Source organism: Neodiprion pinetum, chromosome 3 (assembly GCF_021155775.2).
Source record: "Neodiprion pinetum isolate iyNeoPine1 chromosome 3, iyNeoPine1.2, whole genome shotgun sequence".
In the NCBI taxonomy this organism is placed as follows: domain Eukaryota; kingdom Metazoa; phylum Arthropoda; class Insecta; order Hymenoptera; family Diprionidae; genus Neodiprion; species Neodiprion pinetum.
Genome location: NC_060234.1, coordinates 7,027,542 through 7,052,228, shown reverse-complemented (window position 1 = coordinate 7,052,228; position 24,687 = coordinate 7,027,542). Strand labels below are relative to the sequence as shown.

The 24,687-nt window shown below is 39.4% G+C and overlaps 3 protein-coding genes across 6 annotated transcripts in view; 1 reads left to right on the top strand and 2 right to left on the bottom strand.

Moving 5' to 3' along the window:
- Window positions 1-24,018, bottom strand: part of LOC124215124 (zinc finger protein 728-like) — a 33,841-nt gene extending 9,823 nt beyond the window's left edge. Inside the window, exons 1-4 of one of the 4 annotated variants that reach the window (XM_046618121.2) lie at window positions 22,780-24,018; window positions 22,594-22,692; window positions 22,402-22,521; window positions 22,210-22,329 (exon numbers count right to left, since the gene is read on the bottom strand). In XM_046618121.2, coding sequence (XP_046474077.1) covers window positions 22,210-22,329; window positions 22,402-22,521; window positions 22,594-22,692; window positions 22,780-23,011 — 571 coding nt within the window. In that variant the 5' untranslated portion in view covers window positions 23,012-24,018. The remainder of the gene's footprint in view (window positions 1-22,209; window positions 22,330-22,401; window positions 22,522-22,593; window positions 22,693-22,779) is intronic. The other 3 variants (XM_046618122.2, XM_046618123.2, XM_046618124.2) reach the window with 3 other exon arrangements.
- Window positions 6,386-12,599, bottom strand: LOC124215126 (lysosomal acid glucosylceramidase-like). The gene is made up of 7 exons (XM_046618130.2): window positions 12,235-12,599; window positions 8,789-9,110; window positions 7,729-7,994; window positions 7,195-7,626; window positions 7,021-7,100; window positions 6,644-6,921; window positions 6,386-6,486 (listed from the first exon to the last, which is right to left on the bottom strand). The coding sequence occupies exons 1-7, from the start codon at window positions 12,275-12,277 to the stop codon at window positions 6,387-6,389; spliced, it is 1,521 nt and encodes a 506-aa protein (XP_046474086.1). The 5' UTR covers window positions 12,278-12,599; the 3' UTR covers window position 6,386.
- Window positions 13,800-21,820, top strand: LOC124215128 (uncharacterized). The gene is made up of 3 exons (XM_069134821.1): window positions 13,800-13,911; window positions 14,310-15,438; window positions 21,152-21,820. The coding sequence occupies exons 1-2, from the start codon at window positions 13,800-13,802 to the stop codon at window positions 15,428-15,430; spliced, it is 1,233 nt and encodes a 410-aa protein (XP_068990922.1). The 3' UTR covers window positions 15,431-15,438; window positions 21,152-21,820.
- Window positions 24,019-24,687: the final 669 nt, after the last annotated feature.

The following is a 24,687-nucleotide window of genomic DNA, read 5'->3' as shown; positions in this document are numbered from 1 at the left end:
GTCCGAAAAGTCACGGTGAGAGCGTGTGAGACGCTGTTATTGTGATTGCCCGTCGGTAATTAGTAGCGTGAAAAGGGTGCAGCCGCAATTAGCGGTTAGCACGTAATAGAATTGAAGTATGCAACATAATATTGGGACGGAATAGTACATTACGATACGAGTGCGCAAAGTAGGTCGTTCCCGCACCAGCGAAGTGAGTGCGGGACGACCTACGTGCGCACGAGTATCGTATACTATTTTTCCTATTAAGTTGCGCAAAGTTCGACCACTACAATTATTTTGAATAATTGAAACGTATAGAACGGTGGCGTTGGGGCGTTGGACGGGGGGGTTCGGGGGGGCGAAGCCCCACCGCTCCAAAAAAACAAATTATAGAACTGTTGTAAATTTATTAAATTAAGAAAAATCTGATTTATTTATTGTTTTCAAGTATTATTAATATTTATCGTAACGTTACAATTTACAAAATGAAACGGTATATTTTTTAATGACTGATGTGGTTATAGATACATTTTTAATGGCTTTTGGTGCCTCGCTATCCGTATCACTTTGTACATTATTCATAGTTATTCACTCTCACTTTACTTGTTCTTCCTAAAGAACTGATGCGAAGCGACTGATACTTTGACGTTCGTCGTCCGTATTAAGAAAACGGCAGAATACAAAACACAGAACGCACGTTTTGACAGGTCCATTCCAGACGACAAAGACGTAAACAAACCGGCGCGCTGAGCTGAGAGCCGAGCGCCGGTTTGTTTACATCTCTGAAACCACAGTTTTTGTTCGAAATTGGAATGTTTTTGATTTTATTTTCTAGTCCCCACCCCCTAAAAATTTCCTCCAAACGATCAATCGACTTTGCTTGATTCAAAGCAGGAATTGCAACCAAACTACTTTCGGAAAAGGCAGAAAGTTTTGTAACAATGACGACGCATGCATTTATGTGGTTACGCAGATTGTGTTTTTGTTGAAACGCAACTTTCCTTTAATGGTCAACTTTAGGCATCGATTTTTAAACAAAATTAATCTGATTCTCAGCATAATTCTGCGCCTAAGGTATCGAGTCTCATGCAATTTAATTGGGTGATTAAGACCACCGCGTATGCTTATCACGATCCCTGATTACAAATACATGCGTAGCAGACTCACTAACAGTGAAGGATGTGGTCTCGGTAGCTGCATGACATCATCGATTCCGGAGGAAAATTTTTCCATGACTGACCATCAGCTACGTGGCGCATGAAAAAAAAAAAAATGGCGCAAGGAGATCCGAACAATAATATATGTTTCCGAATCAATTTCTTGTGAAACCATTTTATTTCGAAAGATACGCCACTGTTTGCATGATAGAAAATTTTGTTTTGCATTCTTGCAAAATTTGTCAACTATTCCACACGAATGGCATCAAACAATATGCCTATAAATTCCGGTAGCCTGCGGAAGTTATTTTGCTGTCGCAATAATCGACTCTGCCGATATTATAGGAAACTACACGATCCAACGATTCCGATCATCATTTGTACTTGCGTTTAAGCAATTAATATTTCTTTCCTTGCGATGACCTACCTCTTTCAAAAACGTTATTACGTTGAATTTCATCATTTTTCAGATAAAAACAAACTGGAAACAACCCTTGTCATTTTCTTTCAAGTTTCAAGGCTTCACGTATTGGAATTACTTTCTTCTTATTTCCGCAAGTTACATGAAAAGGTTGAACAATAAAAATGATGTTTCATGCAGTAAGACTGACAATTGAGTTGTTACGAATAAAATGTAAATTTTCACACCAAGAGCTTTTTTTTAGGAGTCCAACAAATACATCATTAAAATTGTAGTACTTTCAACGGTAAGTCCAAAAGCCATATTTGGAGTGAAAAAATCTTTCACGGTTGCGAGTATTCCGTCGCGCTTTTTATCTGACCGCTCGCGTTTCCGGTGCCATGGCAGGAAACTGCATGATTTTTATAATAAGGAAAATATGACACATTGTTTGACGTCACTCTTTATATTCGCGTTCCGACATATCCTGGCAATATTTTCACGGCTTGTACTACTTTTTGAAACTCGAATTTCAACATGCATAGCGTTTCGATACGTAATGAGGTCCCACGAAGCGTTCGGTGACTAACAATTTCATTAATTCTTTCCTTCCAAGTCCGAGTTTGGATTCACTTCAAATTCGATAGGTGGCGAGATTTCGATAAAATTAACCGCTCTCTTGAATTTGAACTCAATGGGTCCCAAGCTGCGTTCCGTCGAAGGGCGGAGAAGAAGAAGAATTTTCATCCCACATCAACTTTGGCAATCGGTATGTCCGAAACTGCAGCGTATATTGAAATACGTCAAGTTTATACAACAAGGTCAGACTGTCAAGGTCTCTCGATCCCTGATATGAGACCCTGATTTCGGGCGTAAGTTGGGCCAGGTGAATGATTCTCAGCTGAAATTTTGATGCAGCCGAAATCCGGAACCGCGCATTCCGGGTAACTGTCAGAATATGTAGCGTTGCAGATACGGACCGTTCAATTATTGCCACAGTCCCGGGATGCGCAAAGAATGACTTTCACTGTGAATGATAAGAATGTGACTTCGACAATGTTGCAACACTTCGAATCTGTCCGTAAAGTAAACGGCCTCTTTGTCAATATCTGCGTAGTGTAATCAAAGCTGTTGGAGTAATAGACACTTGCAAGTTTCTAATGGTTTGAGGCAATGCTCGGTTTATATACTTACAATTGATCGAAAGTTTCGGTTAGCTATAATTCACAAATTTTCAAATTTTTTAGTGAAACGGAGAAACAGGACAGTCGAAAGTTGATTTTCTCATTAGTTACTTGTAATAAAAGTGATTTTAGAAGTGATTCCTTTTCGAGTTAGGTACGATAAACATTCAAATAACTTAGAAAACGTATTTTTTAAAATCTGAAAAAAATTCTGAAGCAAGGAAATTTTCTAAAATAATTCATATACAAATAACAATAAACACCTAAACTCTTGAAATAAGTAGGTATCTTCAAAAATTCGTAACTCTGAGGCGAATATATGAAATTGAACGGTTAAAAAAGCAAATTAAAGCTCTAGAGTGTTCCTTTCGAGAAAAAATATTGCAAAATCATTTTATGAAATTGGAACCCTTACTTTTTACACGAACATATAATTTTTTTTAGGTGTAAGCGTAGGAGGTTTTGGTAAGAAATATAAACATTATTCGATTTGAAACTATTTATTGAAATTTTATAACTACAAAATCAACGTCGTCTTCGCTCTCATCCTCAAAATAATTCACAGCTTCACGCGAACGACATTCTCGACTCACATCGTCCCCAGAGCGTTTTGCCATTTCTTAATCTCAATCACAACGCATGGTTGTTTAATTTCAATAATATCAGATGAAATGGAACTCTCATCAGTACAAAATAAAGTACGAAATGATAAACTTACCTGAACTATCGCTCTCACGATTTGTCACCATATTACATTGTGGGAAGAACGTCGCAAGAAATCTTCTCTTCACTGCGTGATTTTCGACTTTAATTTGATTCACAAACCTTGTGGTGTTAAGGTCTCGGTAGCATTTCTCGTGCAGCCTGTTTTGATCTGGAATTATATTGCGGGTCGCGCCAACTATCACTATGCGTGATGAGAATGATTCGTTTTACACAACAATTCAATTCAAAATACACGTTTATCAACAATAAGATGTTGGTTGAATCGATTTTCGAGATTTGGTTCTACAATGTTATTATTCACTAGGTTAGTTATACTGAAGTTCGAAGGTTCCGAAGGTGAGTGTTCTACGATTCAGAATGATCCATAATATTCTTAATTTCAAAGTATTCTGAATCGTCCGGAGTCTAAATTGATTCTGCAATCAATTCAGTTCATTCTCTTTCGATGTCCGAAGTCATTCTCTTTTGCATTAGTCTGGTTCGAAAAGGATCTTCGATAGTGGGAGATCTGGAAGAGACTCCTGATTGGTTCTTAGCTACGTCAGTGCGAGCCGATTGGTCTTGAAGATGCTAATCGATGCGGTGCCGACAAGATAGTTAGTTGCAAGAATGCATGGTTGAATTCTCAGAATGATACTTTGTGAACCGCTCTTTTTTTTTTTTTTTATCACGTTGCTCGCGTTTCGTCAGTCAGGGTTCATGAGTCTGAGTTCCGTGGATTTAGATTGTAGACCCACATGGTCTATGTGTGAGTTGGTCTTGAAGATATGAAGTAAATTTTATATATAATATTATATATATATATATATATATATTGCATGGCATTACATGAACGTTAGCTCGCTTGCGAAATCACAGATGGTATTTTGTATGCAGATTGTCGGTGCGAAATCATTGCACACCAAGATGGTATCTGAATCTAGATCGATATGGATCTTAAAGGCTATGGTACGAGCATGGGCGCTGTCTTATGGTAATTGCACGTCGGTAGGTGACGGTACAAAGAGGGTACAGCCATAATTATCGACTGGGACGTAAGAACCTTAAGGAGAAGTTCAAAGAGCATAAGCGAATCTTCACTTCCGATGAACAGGGCGAACCTCGAACGACCTTGGCAGGCTTTTGGGAATAACTCTCCTGCTACCGACTCTTGGATTCTGATTGTAGCTACTTTTGGAAACAAGTCTCGGGCTATATTTGCCTCATGCGGGATATTGATCGACTGAACTGAACACGTCTGACTTATGAGTGACGTGTGACCTTTTACATACCCGATGCATTCATAAGTTTATTCAAAGCGTCTAGCGTGCGTTTATTCAACGTTTTGTGCGATGCTGGAATAGCTTAAGTACAAACAAATGCTGGCGGCAAATACAGAGCATTCCATTTTGCGAATAAAGATACTTGCAAGACTGTCTGTGCACGGACATATTCCAATAAACGACGCACCGTAATCCGTGCCGTTCATCAGACGCTTCAAAAATAAGATTCATTTATATTACATGTATCAAGATCAGCGCCAAGTTCATTATAAAAAAAAAAAAAAATAAATAAACGCGTGGGAACCAATGCACTACCGGCGAAAATATTATCAGATATTCGTTCGCTCTCACGATGAAATTCGACATTTCACAAATTTTATACGCTTATATATTTTAAGAGCTTTCATTTGAGCCCTAAATCTATACGATCGATGCACGGAGAGTCGATACACACATTTCCAAGATTATCGAAATCGTCGGTTCGATCAAGAATTTTCAATGACCATCAATTAATTTACGAATAATTGTACGACATACTTTTGTAACGTATATATAACGTATTGGACAAAAAGTAACTCGATCCGAGAAGGTTACGGAGACAGCACAAGAGTTGATCGCCCGCACTCGGTCGATAAAAACGTAATTACGATTCCATTTCGTAAACAAACCGTTAACTGCGTGACACATGATGCGAATGAACGTATGAAAAAAATACCAGAACCAGCGTTGCGAAGTTTTCAACCGTAACGAATTGATCTGTAAGCATAATTTATATGGATTCTTTCATCTACAATGATATTGCCGCGTAAAAATTACACCAAGTATGGCTTGGCTTTCTGGAATAATGATGCTTTTATGTCAGGATTGTGAGAGCCAAGTTGTTGAAATAATCGGGATAATGAATGGGAAAGCATTTGAACGTGCTCTAAACAGTGTATGAAGTATATTTCACACGGAACAAGAATTGCCTGTCAGATAATCATCAAAAAATTATTCTACTAACGAGTCCAGCGGTCTATTAATTACACCGGCCCACAAAAAAAAAAAAAAAAAGAGGTTTGTACTTTTGACCAGACCTACCTATCTTTATGTATTTTGACGCGCTGAATCCGAATCTGAAGTCGGTTATTCTCGTACACCCTCAAAATTTTGAGTAAATCGCAAAAAATTAGCAGTTTTGGTCAGAAAAAAATATATGGAACTAAAGACCAAGTGTGACTTTTATGTATTTTGGTCCGCTGAATCCAAATCTGAAGTTTATTCAAGCATAAGCCTTTTGAAATTTACGTAAATTGCAAAAAAAAAACCTGAAAATTGCAGAAAATAGCAAAAAATTGCAGTTATTGTGATAAAATAAATTCTATAGAGCTAGATTAATAGATCAATCATGATTTTCATAGCTTTTGGCTGATGGCTTATTTGGCTAATATATCTTTAAAAATCTAACTGAATAGCAAAAAATCTCTGAAAATTTCAAAAAATTGACGTTGTGACGAAAATTATTTTTGAAATCAAAACAAGATATGTATTACGTTATTTGATTCAACAATGTTTTAATATACCTTAGACCCTCTGCTATTGTACCGAATACTGCTATTGCTCATTTTTGCCCGCATTCAAATCGACAAAATTTACGCAATTGCTTAGAAGTGACCAATCGATTAACAGTGTGTGGTCACTTATACACAATGGTATGAATGGATTTCGGTGGTAGCTGTAAGTCGATGTTTCCTCTTTCTTGGTCACGGATAACTGCATGCTGATTTTCAGTGAGTCTAAAACGAAAAATGAGTTGTATTGCCAAAACAGGACATTTGAAAAATATTACGTAGACAATTTATTGTAAACTGTAACGAAAACTGGTCGTAACTGATAATTCACCTGTCTGATGGATACCGATTGAAATCCGATTATAATATATCTTGAACTCACGTATTGTACAGAACTATAACAATCTTATTGTCCGGAGTCTTGAAGGCGACAGCAATTGTAGACCTTCCCTCCTGACTGAGCTTCAATCTGACAGAACCTCGTGGAATGAATTTACTGAAGTGTGCTAAGCCGTAGAACATTGGTTGTTTGTAAAACTCGTCATTCTCAGCATTCACGATAATTGCAGAATCAACAAAGTTGCTCCTCCAATTGGGACCACCATGATGGTTAAGAGCTAAATTCCAGTCCACCCAGCCGGTAACCCAATGTTGCAGATTCTTTAAGATCAACGAATCCATTACAAGCGAGTTGCCGCCATTTCATTCGCAAAAGAATGCTCCCTTTTCGCCACGCGTGTTAACGGATATTTTACTTACGTCCATGATATCCGTAATGTACATTTCCCCTCGTTCCCAGGATCCTAAAATGACTTTGTCGAATTGCCATGGCTTATCTCCTGTACGAATAGACGATATTTTGGCTAACGGATTGTTATAAAAGACCGTTAATATCTAGCATGCAATATGTCGATTGAAAATGACATAACTAACCAACCGAGGCCTCGGTCATGATCAGAAACTTCTCAGGAAAATGATAATGGGTTCGATCGATCACCCAAGAAGGTACAATACTATCCCAGTACCAATGGAATGCAATACCGGCCGTATAGTTTTTTGCCACCTTGTTGCTAAACATATCAGAGACGTACCAGGGCAGGCCGAATTTCTGGTCGTCGAAAGCCAAAATTATCGTATCTTTGTGCTCGGATTTGCTCATGGTAGGGCCGAGGTTTTCCGCCACCCATTTGCCCATGCCACTCGGTGTCCACCCCATGCTGTTAATACCAGCCACTGGTACGATACCGTTAGACGGTTCATTGCCTGTCGTCATCGCCCACATTTCGAGCCCATAGCTTTTGTACTCATCCATGAATTTCATAGTGTACTCAGCGTACACCTGGTAGTACTCTTCAAGGAGAAACCCTGCGGGATACAGTTACCAAGTACATACTTGAGTTATAATGCACGGTATCTATCGATACATCGTTTACCCTGAACTGGCAATACTGCAATATGCGTACTCACCGAAACCCGTGTAATCATTATTTGTCTTCATCCAAGGCGGAGCAGTCCACGCAGATGCGAAAAATCTTAGATCGCGATTCATTCTAAGAGCCTCTTGCATCAGTGGAATTTTGTACTTGACATCTTCCTCTGTCAGGCTGAAGTTGTGAAGTTGCGTATCAACACTCTGGGTGTCGTCGTAAGTATATGCTCGTGTGGAGAAATCGGACCCACCAATGGGCACACGACCTAGGTTGTATCTACTACCTTCCTCGCCGAAGTACGACCTGAAAATTGCGGGATTTTTTGAAGCTACTCAACTGGTGCCCGTTTAGACGCAAAATACAACGGCAGATGTTAATGACTCGTTTAAAGAGTCTTTATACGGAAGCTTCGAGATTGATTTCGTGGAAAGTAAGGTTATCATGAACTGGGATGAGCACAGAAGAATTTAAATGGAATATTCTTTGCGATGATCTACCGACGAATCCAGCCGACACAGATATCCTTTCGTTAAAAATCTCGTTAGTAGGTCACAAGTTTCGCGAGCTTGTTCTTCTTTCTCAATTCGAGAGAGTTGCTGGGAAACCGGTCCACGAGAGTTTAACTTACAACAAAATGCGTGCTACTCGTTAATTTCCATCTGACATATTGCATTATCCGAATATTGAATAACGAATACATGTCTTCTAAAGAACCCACAGTTATTGAATATTTGAAGCTGGAAACCTGTCAACCATATAATCACCTAAACAATTTAGATCGCAAACGTTAATTGTTCAATATCCAATAAAATCATATGCCTTGAGATCGGTTTCATCTAAATTCACATTTGAGCAAAATCAGATTTTCAAGATCGGAATTTTCCTCAAGATTCTCATGTCGTCTGAATATTCCTGAGTATATTAACTTTTGTCAATAATACGATGATTTCATCGACAAAAGTTTTCAAATAAAATATATCGCCTAATGGTTACACGATCTGCCATTGTAGAAGTATGTCAATGAAAAGGGCAAGATTCAAGGTAACATAATTATCACTAACGTCCGGTAACTGTTGTGTTTCAAATACAAGAATTACCTGAGTATATAGTCCGCTGTAGCATTGCTCAATAATTTTATGTTGATGCCGGCCGCGTCGGTAAAAGCACCTCCAAATCCGTGAATAGTTTGAAAAGTGGTGTTAAGATCCAGCTGAAGAGTGACGTCAGCGGTTGCCGATTCGTTGGTGAAAGCACCCTCCGTTGGATCCAATCTCAAGCCGTCTCGGCTCGAGACGTATCGCACGAACGAACCGATTTCCGGAATTTCGAGCTCTGGTGTACTGTCGCAGTAAGTAGCGTTGCACACGCACACTGTTCCTCCATTTCCGAAATCTCGAGGCACGCAGGGAAGAGATTCCGCTGCGAATACGGAAGATTTGAATGGTTAACGTTAGTTCATTAGTTCGGTAGAATGAGCATCAGCCTCTTCATAAAGATCCTAAGGGGTGCGGGTAACAAATCGGAACGGTCAGAATTCCGAACATAAATATATCGAAAACTCACAACCGCGAAGGAACAAAGTGGTGAATCTTCAATGAGCCAGAAATAATAAAAATACAATATAAAGGTATCGAAATTCGAAGTTATAGAATTGAGAATACCAAACTGACAAAAATTCCGAAAGGCCATTAGCAGATTGAGGCAATTGCGATTGCTCGCAAACACAAACAAATCACCTTCGGATGGATAACAAAGTAGAATTTTCATTTATTCGAATTCATAAATGCGGAGGATCAAGAATCAGAACGGTTAGAACTCCGAGTAGTAATCTCATAGAAGGCTCGGAATATAGAATTGCTGTATGTCAGAATCGTTAGAATGAAGGATCGCAATATATCAGAAAAGTCAATAGCTCACATCATATTAGAAGCCCAGAAATATAAGTTTACGATATCAAAAGTCGTAATCAATATTTTAATGAGACAAAAAAAAGATAGAAAATAAAAAGAGGCACATCGTTGGCCAGACTCTAAAGGTCTAACCCACCAGCTTCAACAACTCAAGGTTGTCCATTTGCATCGCGTTTTTTCCTTTTCATTAAGAACGACTATTGAATAAAGAATTTGTTCGATTCTGTAAATAAGACATTTCACAAGTCAAAATAGATTGGTTGGATAGACACGAAATGTGAAATTCTGGTGGTAAGCCATCTATACGGTTACTTTCGGCGTACCGATCTTTCCGAATTGTACGATTCTGAATCATGACCCTTCCGCATTCTGGATATCTGTTTTCCGTCGTTTCTAGATGATCAAGTTTTGACTTTTATTTTCATAATATTTGGACATTTCAGAATATGAAACTTACTACAGATTGAGTCTCTAGAATATTGACTCTATACATTATTAAATTCTGCATCTCTGAATTCTTGGATTAACGTTTTCGGATAATAGAGCCCTCTACTAAATACAGTTTAGGTAAACTGCAGCTTTTTGTGGGCACTATTTGCGACTGAAATTTCTGATAGAATTTGTTCACTCATATTTATCATTCGAGTTTATTAAATTCGGAATTCTGGCCATTCCGATTTTCCGATGAGGTGGAGCTGAAAGTAACGTATCGGTTCAAATTATGGACAACCAGTGTATTTTGACGAACAATGAGTTTCTTTTCTCTTGTGGAGATGAAGTTCAGAGCGCAATGTTAAAGCACTGATCAATGACGGTGAAAATATCACTTGATAACAGAATTCGATTGTCATTGTCGTGTATAAAAAATTATACACTGCATTCTTTTTTTTATTGACGCTTGCCGCAAGATTAACGGTACAATATTGACTGCGTAATACGCGAACAACGTCAAAATGTTATGAAATTGTTATCTCGGTTGTTATAAATAATCATATCGTATTGTGTGAGGGATCGTTATGTGTGAGCCTCAATGTGGTGACATATTAGTGTGTATTGTATAACACGATCGATTATATAATACAAAAACTTATGATTATGTATGACTACATGCAACGTAATTATACACAATGTTATACAGGAGCATGAATTATCGTGTGATGCAGAAATATGTACTCATTTATTTTACGGTAACTGACGAATCCCTCTGCATAGAAAGTGATCTGTATCCAGTAGCAACAGTGCCTTCAAGCTGCATGGTAATGGCAATAATATAGCGAGGACTATAATTACAATAGTACTATCATTATTAGTAAAGTGCTATGTACGAGCAACCACGTACGTGAAGTTCCCGTTTAGGTGATAAGAAACTCTTCTTTAAAGTCAACAAACATAACCACAAACTTCATTTAAGTGAGATAAGTTTCTGTTTTATGAAAAGGTAGAAATATTGTTCCTTGTTCGACGTAATTTGTCGACTTTGCGTCTAGAAGACAATGAAAGTGAACGGAATTAGAATCGAGACGATCCCTGAAGGAAATTGTGTATTCGTATAATTTCCATCAGTGCATAAGACAGACACGGAAAAGATACAGAAGATCGGAAATTTTTACATACGTAATTTATCGAATTTGAAGATTACATAACAGGCGATGAAGCAAGTAACTCATCAATTGAATCCCATGAATATTTTGGGTGTCACATGAGAAAAAATGGTACGTACGCCAGTGATGTAGTACCAACCAAATCTGCATTGTGTTTCAAGATGAATATATCATTGTATCGTCAGAGATTAGCAGTGATCAAAGTACATGGATCAGAATATTATTAATAAATAAAACTGTCCCTGAAAAAAAAAGTTGAATATAAGTAAATCGTTATTGAAAGTATATTTACGCGACGGATATTTCTATTCAAGTGAAAATACATCGTGAAGCTGAATAAAAAGCCGCACGATGTAGATCCACCTCAAAACTCCTGACGTTCAGGACATCCACTTCGTTCTTGTAGATAACTAAAAAAACCAAGTCATCCGCTTTAAACGTTTTCAACGACAAGGTCTGCTGGTTGAAAAATTTTAGTGTCTATATCCATCCATCATGCGGCATATCATGAGTTTCAACACTTGCAACAGAATAAAATGCAAAGCCCCAAGTGACTTCAACAAATTCGTTCTTTTTCGTAGCATTGAAGAGGGATAATAGTATTGAATATATTTTGCACTTATTGTAAGAGAACAATTAAGAACATCGGTTTGTTATAGCATGGGCACAACAAAAAAAATCTATTATTTGCAACGCGTACTAAGGAAACATTTATTGTACGAACCTGAAGTTTCAATCGTGCAAAATCGATAAAATACTCAACTTATCACTGATACTGATTTTGAATAATAAACAGACTTTGATCAGTATTCATTTCTGAATTTTTGAAAAGCTTACAAAATTTCATTTAACTACGTAATGCAAAAACGTGTTTTATTATCGCAATTTAGTATGGATACATACTTGGTTCCTCTATTAGACATGTTCGATTGAAACGTCACAAGTATAAAGTATTAATTCGAATGAATACTTTTTCAATGACAGAGCATTGCATTTGTCGAAATGACTTAAACATATCCAAGTTAAAAATACCTGCACATATCCACAATATCAGCAGGAGGTAGAATCGTTGCATAATGCAATCTCCAAGTTTCAATCCTTGCTCCGGCTTGATTCTATTTTATTTTCAGCGATGACCCAACAGCAGAAGTTCCAAATACGTTCTTCCTCTGCTAACGTAGGAATGAGCATGAATTTTCACGGTTCACATCAAGTTGTCACTATGAATAAATAATACGGATCACACAGGCATCTCAGCGATCGCTTAACGACTCTCTTATCAAAGTCAATTCGCCGTTTGTCAGCGTCAGTGGAGGCGAAAGAAATGTCAACAGAAATTCGGCTTCGGACACATGTTTCACAGCAAACCTTGCAGCCAAACAAACTGGTCCGTCCAAACCGCACGACGGTAGCAAGTCGACTGTTTATCGGCTTGCCCGATAATCACTGCTGTCCAGCTGTGGCGACTCTCTCCCATGGCAATTCTATGGCTGGACGGAACCGTGCTAGTTATTCACGAGCCAACAGTTATCACTCTCCTTAAGTGATAATCCCAGATGCCAGGAGAAGATAAAACGTTTGCACAGAATCTCCCCGGTTCTTCATGCGAGAATACGCAAATTCCCACGTGACTGCACCAGTGGCGCAGTTTTACAAAAATTTCTGCCCAATTATTTTAAATCACGGACCACCGCGTTTATACTGGCCTTTTTGCTTTCAAAGAGATTAATAATGACGAACACTGGTCTTGAAGTTTGCAACCACACGGCATCAAACAGGTCCAAGTCCTAATGAAGTAAATCTACGTGGGCTTCGTCGTGAGTAGTAAATGTGACAGTACAAGAGGAGGATAAATGTTGATGTTCTCTGCTAGACGTACATGCCATGAATATGAAATGTGAGAGAAAGTATGTTGTGGCTAACTTTTACAATGCAAAAAGTATAATAAAACGTCGAACTCATGACGTACACTCGTTATAAGAAGTGAAATCACTCTCCGGTAGAATTAGTAGCGGGTTCCGAATTTTTGCACGAGACACACAATTTTCGCATACCAAGTGATAAGGCTCTTTATTTTAACTGAATAAATTTGATTTCAGATTATTTCACAGTAGCAAATTGCAAATACTGACCTCACAATTCAAGAGCGTGTCCGCGTTTACGAAAAATGCGACACTTCATACTATTTATGTAGACAGTTATTGGGCATATTTGCAAAATACAAGGTCGAATAACTCATTGTGTTTTATGCAGGTAATACGATTATTACAGTAGCACCGTTACTATCTGAAATTGCAGCAGCTGACATCAATACATATCCGCAATGACTATCCATTGTGGGATATAGGACGTTTTTTTTTTTAAGATATATATCTTATCGTAGTTTCTGTTCAATTATATTTTGCGCCTCTTCCTTCAGAGATCAAATTGTAGTACCCCTCACTTGCCTTACTTGTCGCCACAAGTTTTAAAGCAAGCTTTTTTCCTGGGTTGCTATGCAACCCATATTCTGCTCCGTTGTTTATTCTCAATCTTTCGCTTTGTGTCAACGTCGTCACACGCGAAATACTAATAAAAACGCAAAAAGTCAAAAAGAAATGGGAAAGAAGAGGAATCACGATCATTCACCGTCAAGGGAAATGAAAAAGAAGGTCTTCGCTGAGAGACTAAGAGGAATGGTGACAAATATTAACCGAAAAAATAAAAAACGTAAGTGGAGAAGAACTTAATCTGTGCTTACGGGGCGAAAATGTCCACCACGAAAATTGACTCTTTCTGAAAGATCAATTACTGACAAAGATTTGTTGGTCTCGACACCTTGTTGCTATGCCAGCGATTTGATTGCTCGGCCGCGTGCCTTTGGTCTGACCGGGGCGCACGCCTTCGTCAGACGAAGGAATGCAACATGCATTGTTCAGTTTCCTGGGTCTGACCCTAGGAAATGAAATTTTTCCTTTTAATGAAAAATTGAACAATTTAGAGACGATGTAAGGCAAGTATTGGCAATTTGCCCGTTTACCTTTCAGGTTATAGATCGAGTTCGCCACATCGTCGGGATCGCTCTCGAACCCGTCACAGGAGAAACGGCGAACGCAGATGAAGGTCAGATCGTCACGGCCGGTCTCCTGAAAATCGCTCACGATACGACATCAGTCGATCACCTCGTTCGAGAAGATCTTCGCGTCACACTCGTCGCTCAGAGCGTAGTCGCTCGGATCATTCTCGGCGCTCGAGTCATGCCCGTCGCTCAGAGCGGAGTCACTCGCGTGAAATTGGCCAGGGCTCGCAACAACTTCCGCAGGAGTCGGAGGAAGAGCGAGAGGAATTTCCGATACGGACTCAGGAAAATGACGAGGTGGAAATCGATACCGAGCAGTTGCCAGCGGGCGCACTGGAGGCCGAATCAACAGCCCCGGTCGACAGGGAACAACACGCGAGCGTGACCGGAACGGACAATGAAAACCAGCCTGATCATGAAGTTGACCTTGGAGAGGACGTATTAAACGTTATTGGACCGCGTTTGGAACCGGACCAGAAAAAGGCCCCTGCATTGCACAAGGATATTGTCATTCGTTGGAAAGAGATCTTTAAAAAAGGGATTTCTAACGAGGAAAACAAGGACCTAGTGGAAAAATATGATATTCCCGAAAATTGCGGATTCATAGCTGCCCCAGTGCTAAATTCGGAGGTTATTGCTGCAATACAGGAGAATGTCAAAACAAGAGACAAGCGTATTACGGAAAAACAAGAGCGCATCGCTGCCTGCATGGCAGCCAACGGAAAAGCTATCTCGATTACTTTTAAATCGGACAGTCGAGATAAACTCGAACGGCTCGAAATTGAGAGCGACATGGGAAGACTCCTGGCTTTTCTCCAGAGGGAGGAATCAGAAATTCGCAAGAGTTTAATCCTCGCGAATCTCAATTCATCCGTCAGAGAAATCTTGACGGGCTCGACAGTCGACGGTTTCCTGTTCGGGGAAAATCTGGAAGAAAAAATAAAGACTGCAAAGACGATTGAGCGTGCATCAAAGGACCTTATCCAACGGGAAAAACCATCAAAATTCAAGGATTCAAAAAACCAGAGGGGCCCGCAGGCGAAGCGACAGTTAATGCGCAAGAGGAATTGGACGTCGAGCGGGCCAAAGAAACCGACGAACGACAAGTTCGGCCCGAGACCGAAGAAAACATATCCTCGAAAGACGCGGTTCCCGGACAGACGCCGTTAATTCCCAACGTACGTAAATCTGCGGGTCGATTACGGTTTTTTCATCGAGCATGGGCGAAAGTATCGGCTGTTCGCGAGATTAATGAATGGATTAGAGGGTTAAAAATACCCTTCACATCGCTTCCTGTGCAGGGCCGAATCGGGGAAAAAACAAATTGGTCAAATAACGAGAAATTGGCAATCGAGAGCGAAATCAAAAAGTTATTAGAAAAGGGCGCGATACGGACGGTTACTCCGTCATCCGACCAGTTTTTATCGAATATTTTTCTGGTGCCAAAATCCGACGGTACGCAACGATTCATTTTAAACTTGAAAATGCTTAGTGAATTCATAAAGGCGGAACATTTTAAGATAGAAGATTGGCGCGTGGCGAAGTCGCTAATTGAGCCTAATTGTTTTATGGCGTCAATCGATATAAAGGACGCGTATTACCTCGTATCAATCGCCAAGAGTTCTCGAAAGTTTTTACGTTTCCAATACAGCGGTGTATATTACGAATTCAATTGCTTACCGTTCGCTTTAAATGTCGCACCTTTCGTATTTACGAAAATACTCAAACCAGTGGCAGCATATTTAAGAAAACGAGGCTTTAGATCCGTTTTCTATTTACATGATATTTTGCTTATCGGGAAATCATACAAAGACTGTGCGAAAAACTTTTAAGCTACGACGGCTATTTTAAAAGAACTCGGGTTCATAATCAATCAGAAAAAATGTTGTAAGATTCCCAAAAAACGATGCAAATATCTAGGGCTTATTTTCGACTCGGAAAAAATGACAATCGAGTTGCCAGAGGAAAAAACCAAAAGATCTCTTGATCTATTGAAGAAATTTAGGAAAAAAGTGCTCGATTCGTGAGTTCGCATCTTGGATCGGTTCTCTCGGCTCGTGCTGTCCAGCAATGAAATATGGCATGATACATATGAGACGGTTCGAAAAAGTCAGATTATTAGCGCTCGAAGCAAATAATAATAATTATGACATGACCATGGTCATTCCGGAGGAATTAGAACAAGATATCGATTGGTGGACGGTAAATATAGCCTCAGCCAGTGCCCCGCTGAATGAGCCAGTATTCGATTGCGAGATTTTTACCGACGCTTCGCGTACAGGATGGTGAGTAGCTTGCGAGGGGCGATGAGCAAACGGACACTGGAGCACGTATGGTTTAAAGTTCCACATCAATCATCTCGAGTCGGTGGCCGCATTTTTCGGACTTGAATGTTTTTTAAGCCACAAGAAACAATTCAACGTGCTTCTTCGTATCGACAACACCACCGCGATAGCTTACATAAATCGTATGCGAGACAGCCGGTTCGATAATCTTAGCGATATAACGAAACAAATTTGGGATTGGTGCGAGGCCAGAGATATTTGGATCGTTGCGGGATACATCTCATCGGAAGAAAATATAGAAGCAGATTACGAGTCACGCAAATTACAGCCCGAAACAGAATTCGAACTTGCGGATTATGCGTTTCAAAAAATAGTAAAGGTGTTGGGTGAGCCAAGAATTGACCTGTTTGCCTCGCGAACAAATACGAAATGCAAGCATTATATTTCATGACGTCGGGACCCCGAGTCATTCGCGATTGATGCATTTACCGTAGAATTGAATCAATGGTTTTTTTACGCTTTTCCGCCATTCTCAATTATTTCGAGAGTTTTGCGAAAAATTTGCCAGGACCGCGCAGAAGGAATAGTGGTTGTTCCATATTGGGAAAGTCAACCTTGGTGTTTTGTCGGAAATTGACCACCAGGATTAATTCACGTACTTCCCTTTCATCTTGAAATTAATACTTATAACAATTATTGATATGGGCAAGGTTAGGTATTTTAAATAAATCCACGCGGTTTGGGGGTCAATCAAAGATGGTTTATTGCCCCGGAGGAGGAAAACCTCAGCAGGAACTGAGTAAAAACCTCCTCGAAATCGTGTACAATGTATGTGAATGAATGTTAGATTTATGAGTGGATGTGTACACTGGATGTATCTAGAGAGAGAATTGTGACGCTTCGAGTGAAGACACAATAGGGGTGAGCTCAACCGCCTTACAAGATGCTAGCGTGGAAGCTAGTTACACGATAATTATCAAGGCGATAATCAATTCCCCAGTGGGAATACAAGAGAGAGATGGAACGGCCGAGAGGCGCTATTTGAGTGGCCGAGAGGCGCTATGTCATGGAGTGACGACGAGTGTCGACCCTCTTATGCCGCAGTGGCGTTGTCTCAGTTATGTATCAACACAACCATCGTGACAAATACTACTTAGCGTCAGTTCAAATCAGAGATTCGAATTATAGGCTCACCAAGTTGAAGAGGAGCCAGAGTGCTGTCTGGCTCACGCGTATCAAGCAACTGCTTGTGCCAGCACGTGTTGACCCGGCGTTTCTCCGACTTACCGTACTGCGCATGTCAGGTAGCCATTGTTTTCGAGTTCTGCACAGATTTGAAGGTGTGTGTCACACGTAATCACATGAGTGTATCCCAATACAAGTAACTCTGCCGTGTAGGCACGATACACTTGGTTCCCCTTTTTCTCTTCGTTATTGATTGGTGATCTTGTTTATTTCATACCAAACGTTAATCTGTTGCGTTCTTCCAACAGGGACCCTCACCCGCTGTCGAAGCAACTTACATTGGTTGCCGGCAGGCTATCAAGGAAGCGTTCATCTTGAGACAAGCCCCAACGGAGTCAATCGACATTCTTATTGCGTCTTTAACAGATGCGACGATCCGGCAGTATGATTGTGGGTTAAAAAAATGGTGGCGTTTCTGTGCAACCACCAGTCTCGATCCGTTGAGGGGCTCGCCAGTGGACGTTTTATCGTTCCTTACAAGAGAGTTCAAAAACAACGCGTCATATGGGTCGCTTAATTGTTATCGATCAGCGCTTTCACTTATTCTTGGTTCGAGTTTGGGTGAAGATGACAGGATAACACAATTTTTTAAGGGGGTTTCAAAATTAAGGCCTTCTGCGCCACGGTATGATTCGACGTGGGACCCACAAATTGTGTTACCATTACTTTCAAGCTGGGGTTCAAATGAAGAACTTTCGTTAGAGCGACTCTCTATGAAACTAGTAACGCTACTAGCGTTAATGACAGGCCATCGGCTGCACACTTTTTCGTTAATAGATATTCGTAATATCCGAAAAGTCGACGAAAAATCGTACGAGATAAAAATTCCGGACCGAATAAAAACTTCGGCTCCAAATAAAAAGCAACCGGTATTGCGCTCACCGTTTTTCACAGAGGATAGGTCAGTATGTGTAGCGTCAGCTCTCGAAAGTTGCTTGAAAAAAACAAAAGATCGACGTAATGCGATTTTAAGTCTTTTCATTTCTTTCAAAAAACCGCATGAGGCGGTTACGTCTCAGACGTTATCCCGCTGGGTGAAGAAGATTTTGTCCATAAGCGGCGTCAAGATTGATGTTTTTTCCGCGTATAGCACGCGTCACGCCTCCACCTCAGCAGCAAAATGGGCTGGCGTAAGCGTCAATTTAATTCGAAAAACGGCGAGTTGGACGCAGGAGTTTGCAACCTTCGGTCGATTCTACGACCGAGAGGTTTTGTCAAATGAAGTCCAATTTGCTGAAGGTATTCTCGGTAATAGAGATTAAGGCTTTCCGTTTGTGACCTTATTTGATTCTTAAAATATGCAGGGCGAAAAATTGCATGCGTATTATTGCATTATTGCGTTTTTGGTTTGAAATGTTATGAAAATTTCAAAATGTTTGAAAAATAAATATAACAATTTTCTCAACAGCCGTAACTCGCTTTAAACAGCTACAGTTTGATCTCTGAAGGAAGAGGCGCAAAATACAATTAACGATTAAACGAACTTACCTAAGTGAAGTTCAATCATGATTGTATGAGCGCCTCTTCCGAAGAGATCAGTCCTGCCCACCCATTAATCTCGTATGAGATACCCAGAATATATCAGTTACGGCTTAGAAAATAGAACTCTAAAAAAATGAGAATAAACAACGGAGCAGGATATGGGTTGCGTAGCAACCCAGGAAAAAAGCTTGCTTTAAAACTTTTGGCGACAAATGAGACAAGTGAGGGGTCCTACAATTTGATCTCTTCGGAAGAGGCGCTCATACAATCACGATTGAACTTCACTTAGGTAAGTTCGTTTAATCGTTAATTATACTATACAGTCCGGACTGAGTACGATTAACGCTTGAGGAGTTGCAACGGAAAAACAAAAATTTTTTTTTTGAATTTACGAATCTGTTGTTCCTCCGGCATCCTGGATATTCTTATCGGAATCCTGAGGGTACACGGTATAAGATTATTTGAAAATTAAAAATTATGCGAAATAAATATTAAAAATCTTTTATAAACTACGAATAGTAGAGTGAAAATTTTAAGTCATTATAAATATATCCATACATGAGCCGTCATTGGGTTCAAAATTCATTCATTTGTCCATTCCACAATTCATTCATTCTAGGTGTATATTGTTTAAAATAGTGTAAATGGTTAAAACTGGTGGATATTATTGAGATTATAAATAATTGTCAATGACCGTCTTTCGTCAAGGCACTATATTTTTTTATTGCACTTTTATTGTTTCTTCGTTCTATATCGTCTCTTTTTAAATTTGGGCTTGGCTTTTGGAGTGTTTAATTTTTAATTTGATAGGTATGTCCTCGTAGTTTAGATTTACTTTATTATTTTTAATTGGTCGATTTTGGATCGATTACGATTTCTTTTCAGAGAGCAAAACCTCCGCACCTCCTTCCTCCTGGAGACACGTAGACCAAGCCACCTAATTTTCTCCTTAAATTTGTGACCAGGTGCCCCACTCCCTGGGTCTAACCTAATCCGATCGTGCCGTGTACAATGAGCGGTGATACTTGAATCTTTACAGTATTCGAGAAATCTAATTTTATTCGCATTGAATTAATGAAAATCCTATTCAACGACTGAAATCCATGTAGCGTCAGGAGGGCTGAGTGTAGTTCAAAGTTCGCGTGGGTTGCGTTATATCTAACATTTTCGCGATTCTGTTCCGAATCATTCGATCGTATATGTGCGTCGACATGAGTTGGTCTTTACAATTCGATTACTCGATCATCAGCAATGAACTAATTATACCATTCGGATGGTCTACCTCCTTTTGAACCGATCTCTTCTTCTCTCATACATTTTCTGCACTAGGAGCAGTGTCACGAGAGTGCATAATCGGTGTGTACGAAGCGTAAAACAGCGAAATAACACCTTGGTTGGGCGTAGAGTAGGTTTCGGTAGCCACGCATCGAAGTCGACGCGTTCTTCCCCGTAAAACTGTTTTGAGTTACGAATTTCATGAAAGATGATGGTTGGAGAAAATTATTTAACGCAGATCAGCAGAGTGATTTACAGTTGGGACAATCATGTAAAAATTATAGAAGAAATAAAAAAGGATGAAAACAATCGTTCGTCGAGTCGGCACGGAATACTTCGTATGTACGCTTGACCGAAAACAAAGGCATAGTTTTATTTGATGTTTCGGAAAATGTTATACATAAGTAATAATCACGAAAAATATGGAAGGCACAAGTCGACGTTTTCGTTGACGTCTCATATTTGTAGTAATGTTGAGAAATACGTCGACACCTTGGGATGCAAATTAGTATGGGCATGTTCTCCGATTGTGTCCTGTGAATGAAAAAAAATACTCAAGATTCTATTGAAACGACATCATACTAACTATAACTATTATTTCTAGAGAGTGGGGTACTCTTGCCTGAACCACCGCAATTTCCGCACGTATAACTGCGACCACCCCCAGAGTATGACATCGGAGGAGATGGTGTGAACATGTAGTTATAGGACGATTACGAAGTGCTGCGACGGCCGCAAGTTCTACTGTTGTGACCTGAGATGAGAAGACAAAATACATATTGATTCTCATCATCTTGACTTCTGATCATAATCTCTACTGTTAACATCATAGCTCCAATGATAGTCACTGAAAATGGTCTCAATAATGTACCTTCACCGCCACAGGTACTGCATCTAGGAGTGGCTCTCGTTGAAGCCCTGGATGTCACAGAATCGCGCGAGCGTGTTGATCTGTTGTGTTCTGAGGGTTGCAAAATTTTGAAAACACAAAATTTCATACAAAATCAGCGAAACTAGTTGAATTTGCAAGACTTTTTTGAAATTTAAAAATTATGCGTAATCAATATTGAGTATATTTTATAAGGCACGAATAGCAGAGTACAATTTAATTTATTTTTAAATGTATTAAAACACGAGCCGTCATTTGGTTTAAAATTCATTCATTCATCCACTCCACAACTCATTCGTTTCAGGTGTATATTGTTTAAAAATGGTGTATATTGTTAAAATTATAGTGAATAGTAGTCTTTCGTCGAGGCAATATATTCTTGGATTTCTCAGTGTTTTTTGTTGTTCCTTCGTTTTAAATCGTCTATCTTTAAATTTGACTTGACTTGTGGAGTTTATAATAATTAATGTTGAATGTTCTTCTCCGAGGTTTGAATTTATTTTTTTATTATAAATTCGTCGATTTTCGGTCTGCTAATATTTCATCCGCGTGTGTCGTGCTCATTGCGTGGTTATATTTGAATCATTATACATTGTTAGTACTTTCTCCTCCAAATACTTCCGATCCGTAAGATCTCGCAGGAGTGCTGGATGCAGCAGGTTTGGATGATCCATTCATTGGACAGGTCGTTCTGTTGTGTCCTAGATATTGGAAACAATTTGCACGTTGAATCGTACATTATATCTTATTTATCAATATATCTTCGTTTATACCTTCTTCGCGACATATTCCGCACTTATATGATCTCTTGGGACTTTCGGTGGCTCTGAAAGCTTGAATTACCGACTGGGATGCAGTTGATTTATTCATTGGACAGGTCGTTCTGTTGTGTCCTAGATATTAGAAAAAATTTTCACGTCAAATCGTGAATGATTTCTTATTTATCAATATATCTTCGTTTATACCTTCTTCGCGACATACTCCGCACTTATATGATCTCTTGGGACTTTCGGTAACTTTGGAAGGTTGAATTATCGATTCGGATGCAGCCGGTTTATTCATTGGACAGGTCGTTCTGTTGCGCCCTAGATATTAGAAAAAATTTTCACGTCAAATCGTAAATTATATCTTATTCATCAATATATCTTCGTTTATACCTTCTTCGCGACACACTTCACATTCGCGCGTTTTCTCAAGACTCGGTGTCGGCGGTGGAGTATGAGAATCCATGACTGAGCGTATCGAATCTCTGTTTTCTGGAAATTTCAGTTTCAAAACTTACGAATCTAAGACGAATAAAATACATTCATTCGATTATAATACTTTGTCACTTCTGCAATTACCCAACTCGCACGGAAATTCCTCATGATCGACCTGCTCTTTGGATTGCAACATTTTCCTCCAGATATCAGCCAATTTTCCCAATACATTTCTTGTCTCAGTCTCCGCCTCAGCCTCTGTTTCATTATCTGTCTCATCATCTCCGAATAACTCGGTATTCGTATTATCAGAGGCCTGTGACGAAATCTCTTGACCCATCATTCCATCTTTTTTTATCTTCTTGTCACCGTTCATGTTATCATATGGTATTTCCGCTGCGTCAGCATCACTTTTTGCTTTATCGTTATCATTTTTATGTGGCTCAATATCAAATATCACAAGTAAAGTATCAATAAGCTTGGAGACCAATTCATTCTGTTATTTCCGTATTTCAATATTGGATAATTTACCAATGACATCGATAAAATCATTGACAGTGTTTACGATCTTTTCTTCATCCTGCGAATTTCCAGCATTATTTTTTTTTTAATCGCGAGAATAAACCATTGGTGAAGGTAGAGCTCAGTAATTCCTTATAATCCATCAAATTTTTCTCAGATAAATCATTGATTTTGTTGAAAAAGTCTTCAGCACTATCTTCAATAGCATTTATAATGACATCTTCATCGTTATCTATACAATCATCTGTTGAAACTTCGCTGTCTTTATCTCTATTATCATAAACATTTTCAAGTTTCAACCAAACTTCGCGCGCAGTTGTGCAATTTTCGAGCAACAGAAGCAGCTCGCTGCTTATATGTAAAATCAATTTTGATTTAGCTATTCCATCTTTTTTCATCCATAACTCACCCACCGCGGATGATTTTTCGTCCTCGTCGACATGATCCCAAAGATCAGATACTCTCAACAAAGCTTCGGCTTTCATTCGCCAACTTCGATAATTGTCTTTCGTTACTACATCGAAACCGATTGCCCCTGAATCGCTTAGTCTGTTTGTCATCGCACGTGTAGTACTCCACTCCTGGGAATCTTCTATAAATATCACAGATGCCGAGCCGAAAGACGAACAAGTCTGAAACTAAGCCTACTATTGCCGTCTCGAATCGATACCGTGAATTTCTCAGCTTCAACTCGACCAAAAGAATGAGCTTAATGAAAGCTTATTCCTGCCAGCAGTTTTGTGTTAATACGTTTATTTGCACTTCTCCGAACAAGACAGTAGAACAAGATAGAGCTTTTGCAACGCAACCCGCCAAATATGCAACAGAATCGCGCAAGGTTTGGACTTGTACTGCCGCGCTAATTTACTTCTCCGTATAAAAGTTCCAACGCCGCGCGCCGTCTGTCGTGCATCTCTGAACACTAGAGGTCCCCCTCCCATTCGTGTTTGTGCGTCACTACGCATGCTACATCTATTCCTGTGATGGCGGAGCCTTTTCTGCTACTGTGATAAAGAGATAGTGTCGTTTCTACCGTCCTTTATTTTCATCTAGATAAGGTGACCAACAGTCGAAACTATTAATATTTTTTATGGAATAATCGGCCTATTCAGGATACGGATGATCTATGTGCCAATTGTCCATCAAGTCCACTTGATTCTATCTAATGAAGGATAATTATAAATTCAATACACTCCGTATCAGTGAATGTATTCCATTCTGACCATTCCGTTAGATACATACTATTGGTTCTAAACTTGGTTCCTGATAAACGTCTTGTGCGCATCCACTTCAAGTGTCTGTTGCAGTTGAGAAAAAGTAACCAGCGTTATTTGATGTCAACAACTGTAAAACTTATTGATCGCACTTCCGCCGTTATCACAGGAAGTTGCATTGAGATGACAGCCACGTACATGGAACGTGATAGCGGTAACTAGGCTGAATAGCATTTGGGTAATTCCGCCTCTGAGCAGCATATCTTAAGTGTAGTTTAATCTTGTATTTTTCAAATCGATTGAAACTCTTCGTTAC

Coding starts and splice junctions, on each gene's coding strand:
- LOC124215128 (XM_069134821.1), top strand. CDS start 13,800: ATGGGAAAGAAGAGGAATCACGATCATTCACCGTCAAGGGAAATGAAA. Junction 13,912..14,309: donor TAACCGAAAAAATAAAAAAC/GTAAGTGGAGAA, acceptor GATGAAGGTCAG/ATCGTCACGGCCGGTCTCCT.
- LOC124215126 (XM_046618130.2), bottom strand. CDS start 12,277: ATGCAACGATTCTACCTCCTGCTGATATTGTGGATATGTGCAG. Junction 9,111..12,234: donor GATATTGTGGATATGTGCAG/GTATTTTTAACT, acceptor CCGTATTCGCAG/CGGAATCTCTTCCCTGCGTG. Junction 7,101..7,194: donor CATGACCGAGGCCTCGGTTG/GTTAGTTATGTC, acceptor CTATTCGTACAG/GAGATAAGCCATGGCAATTC.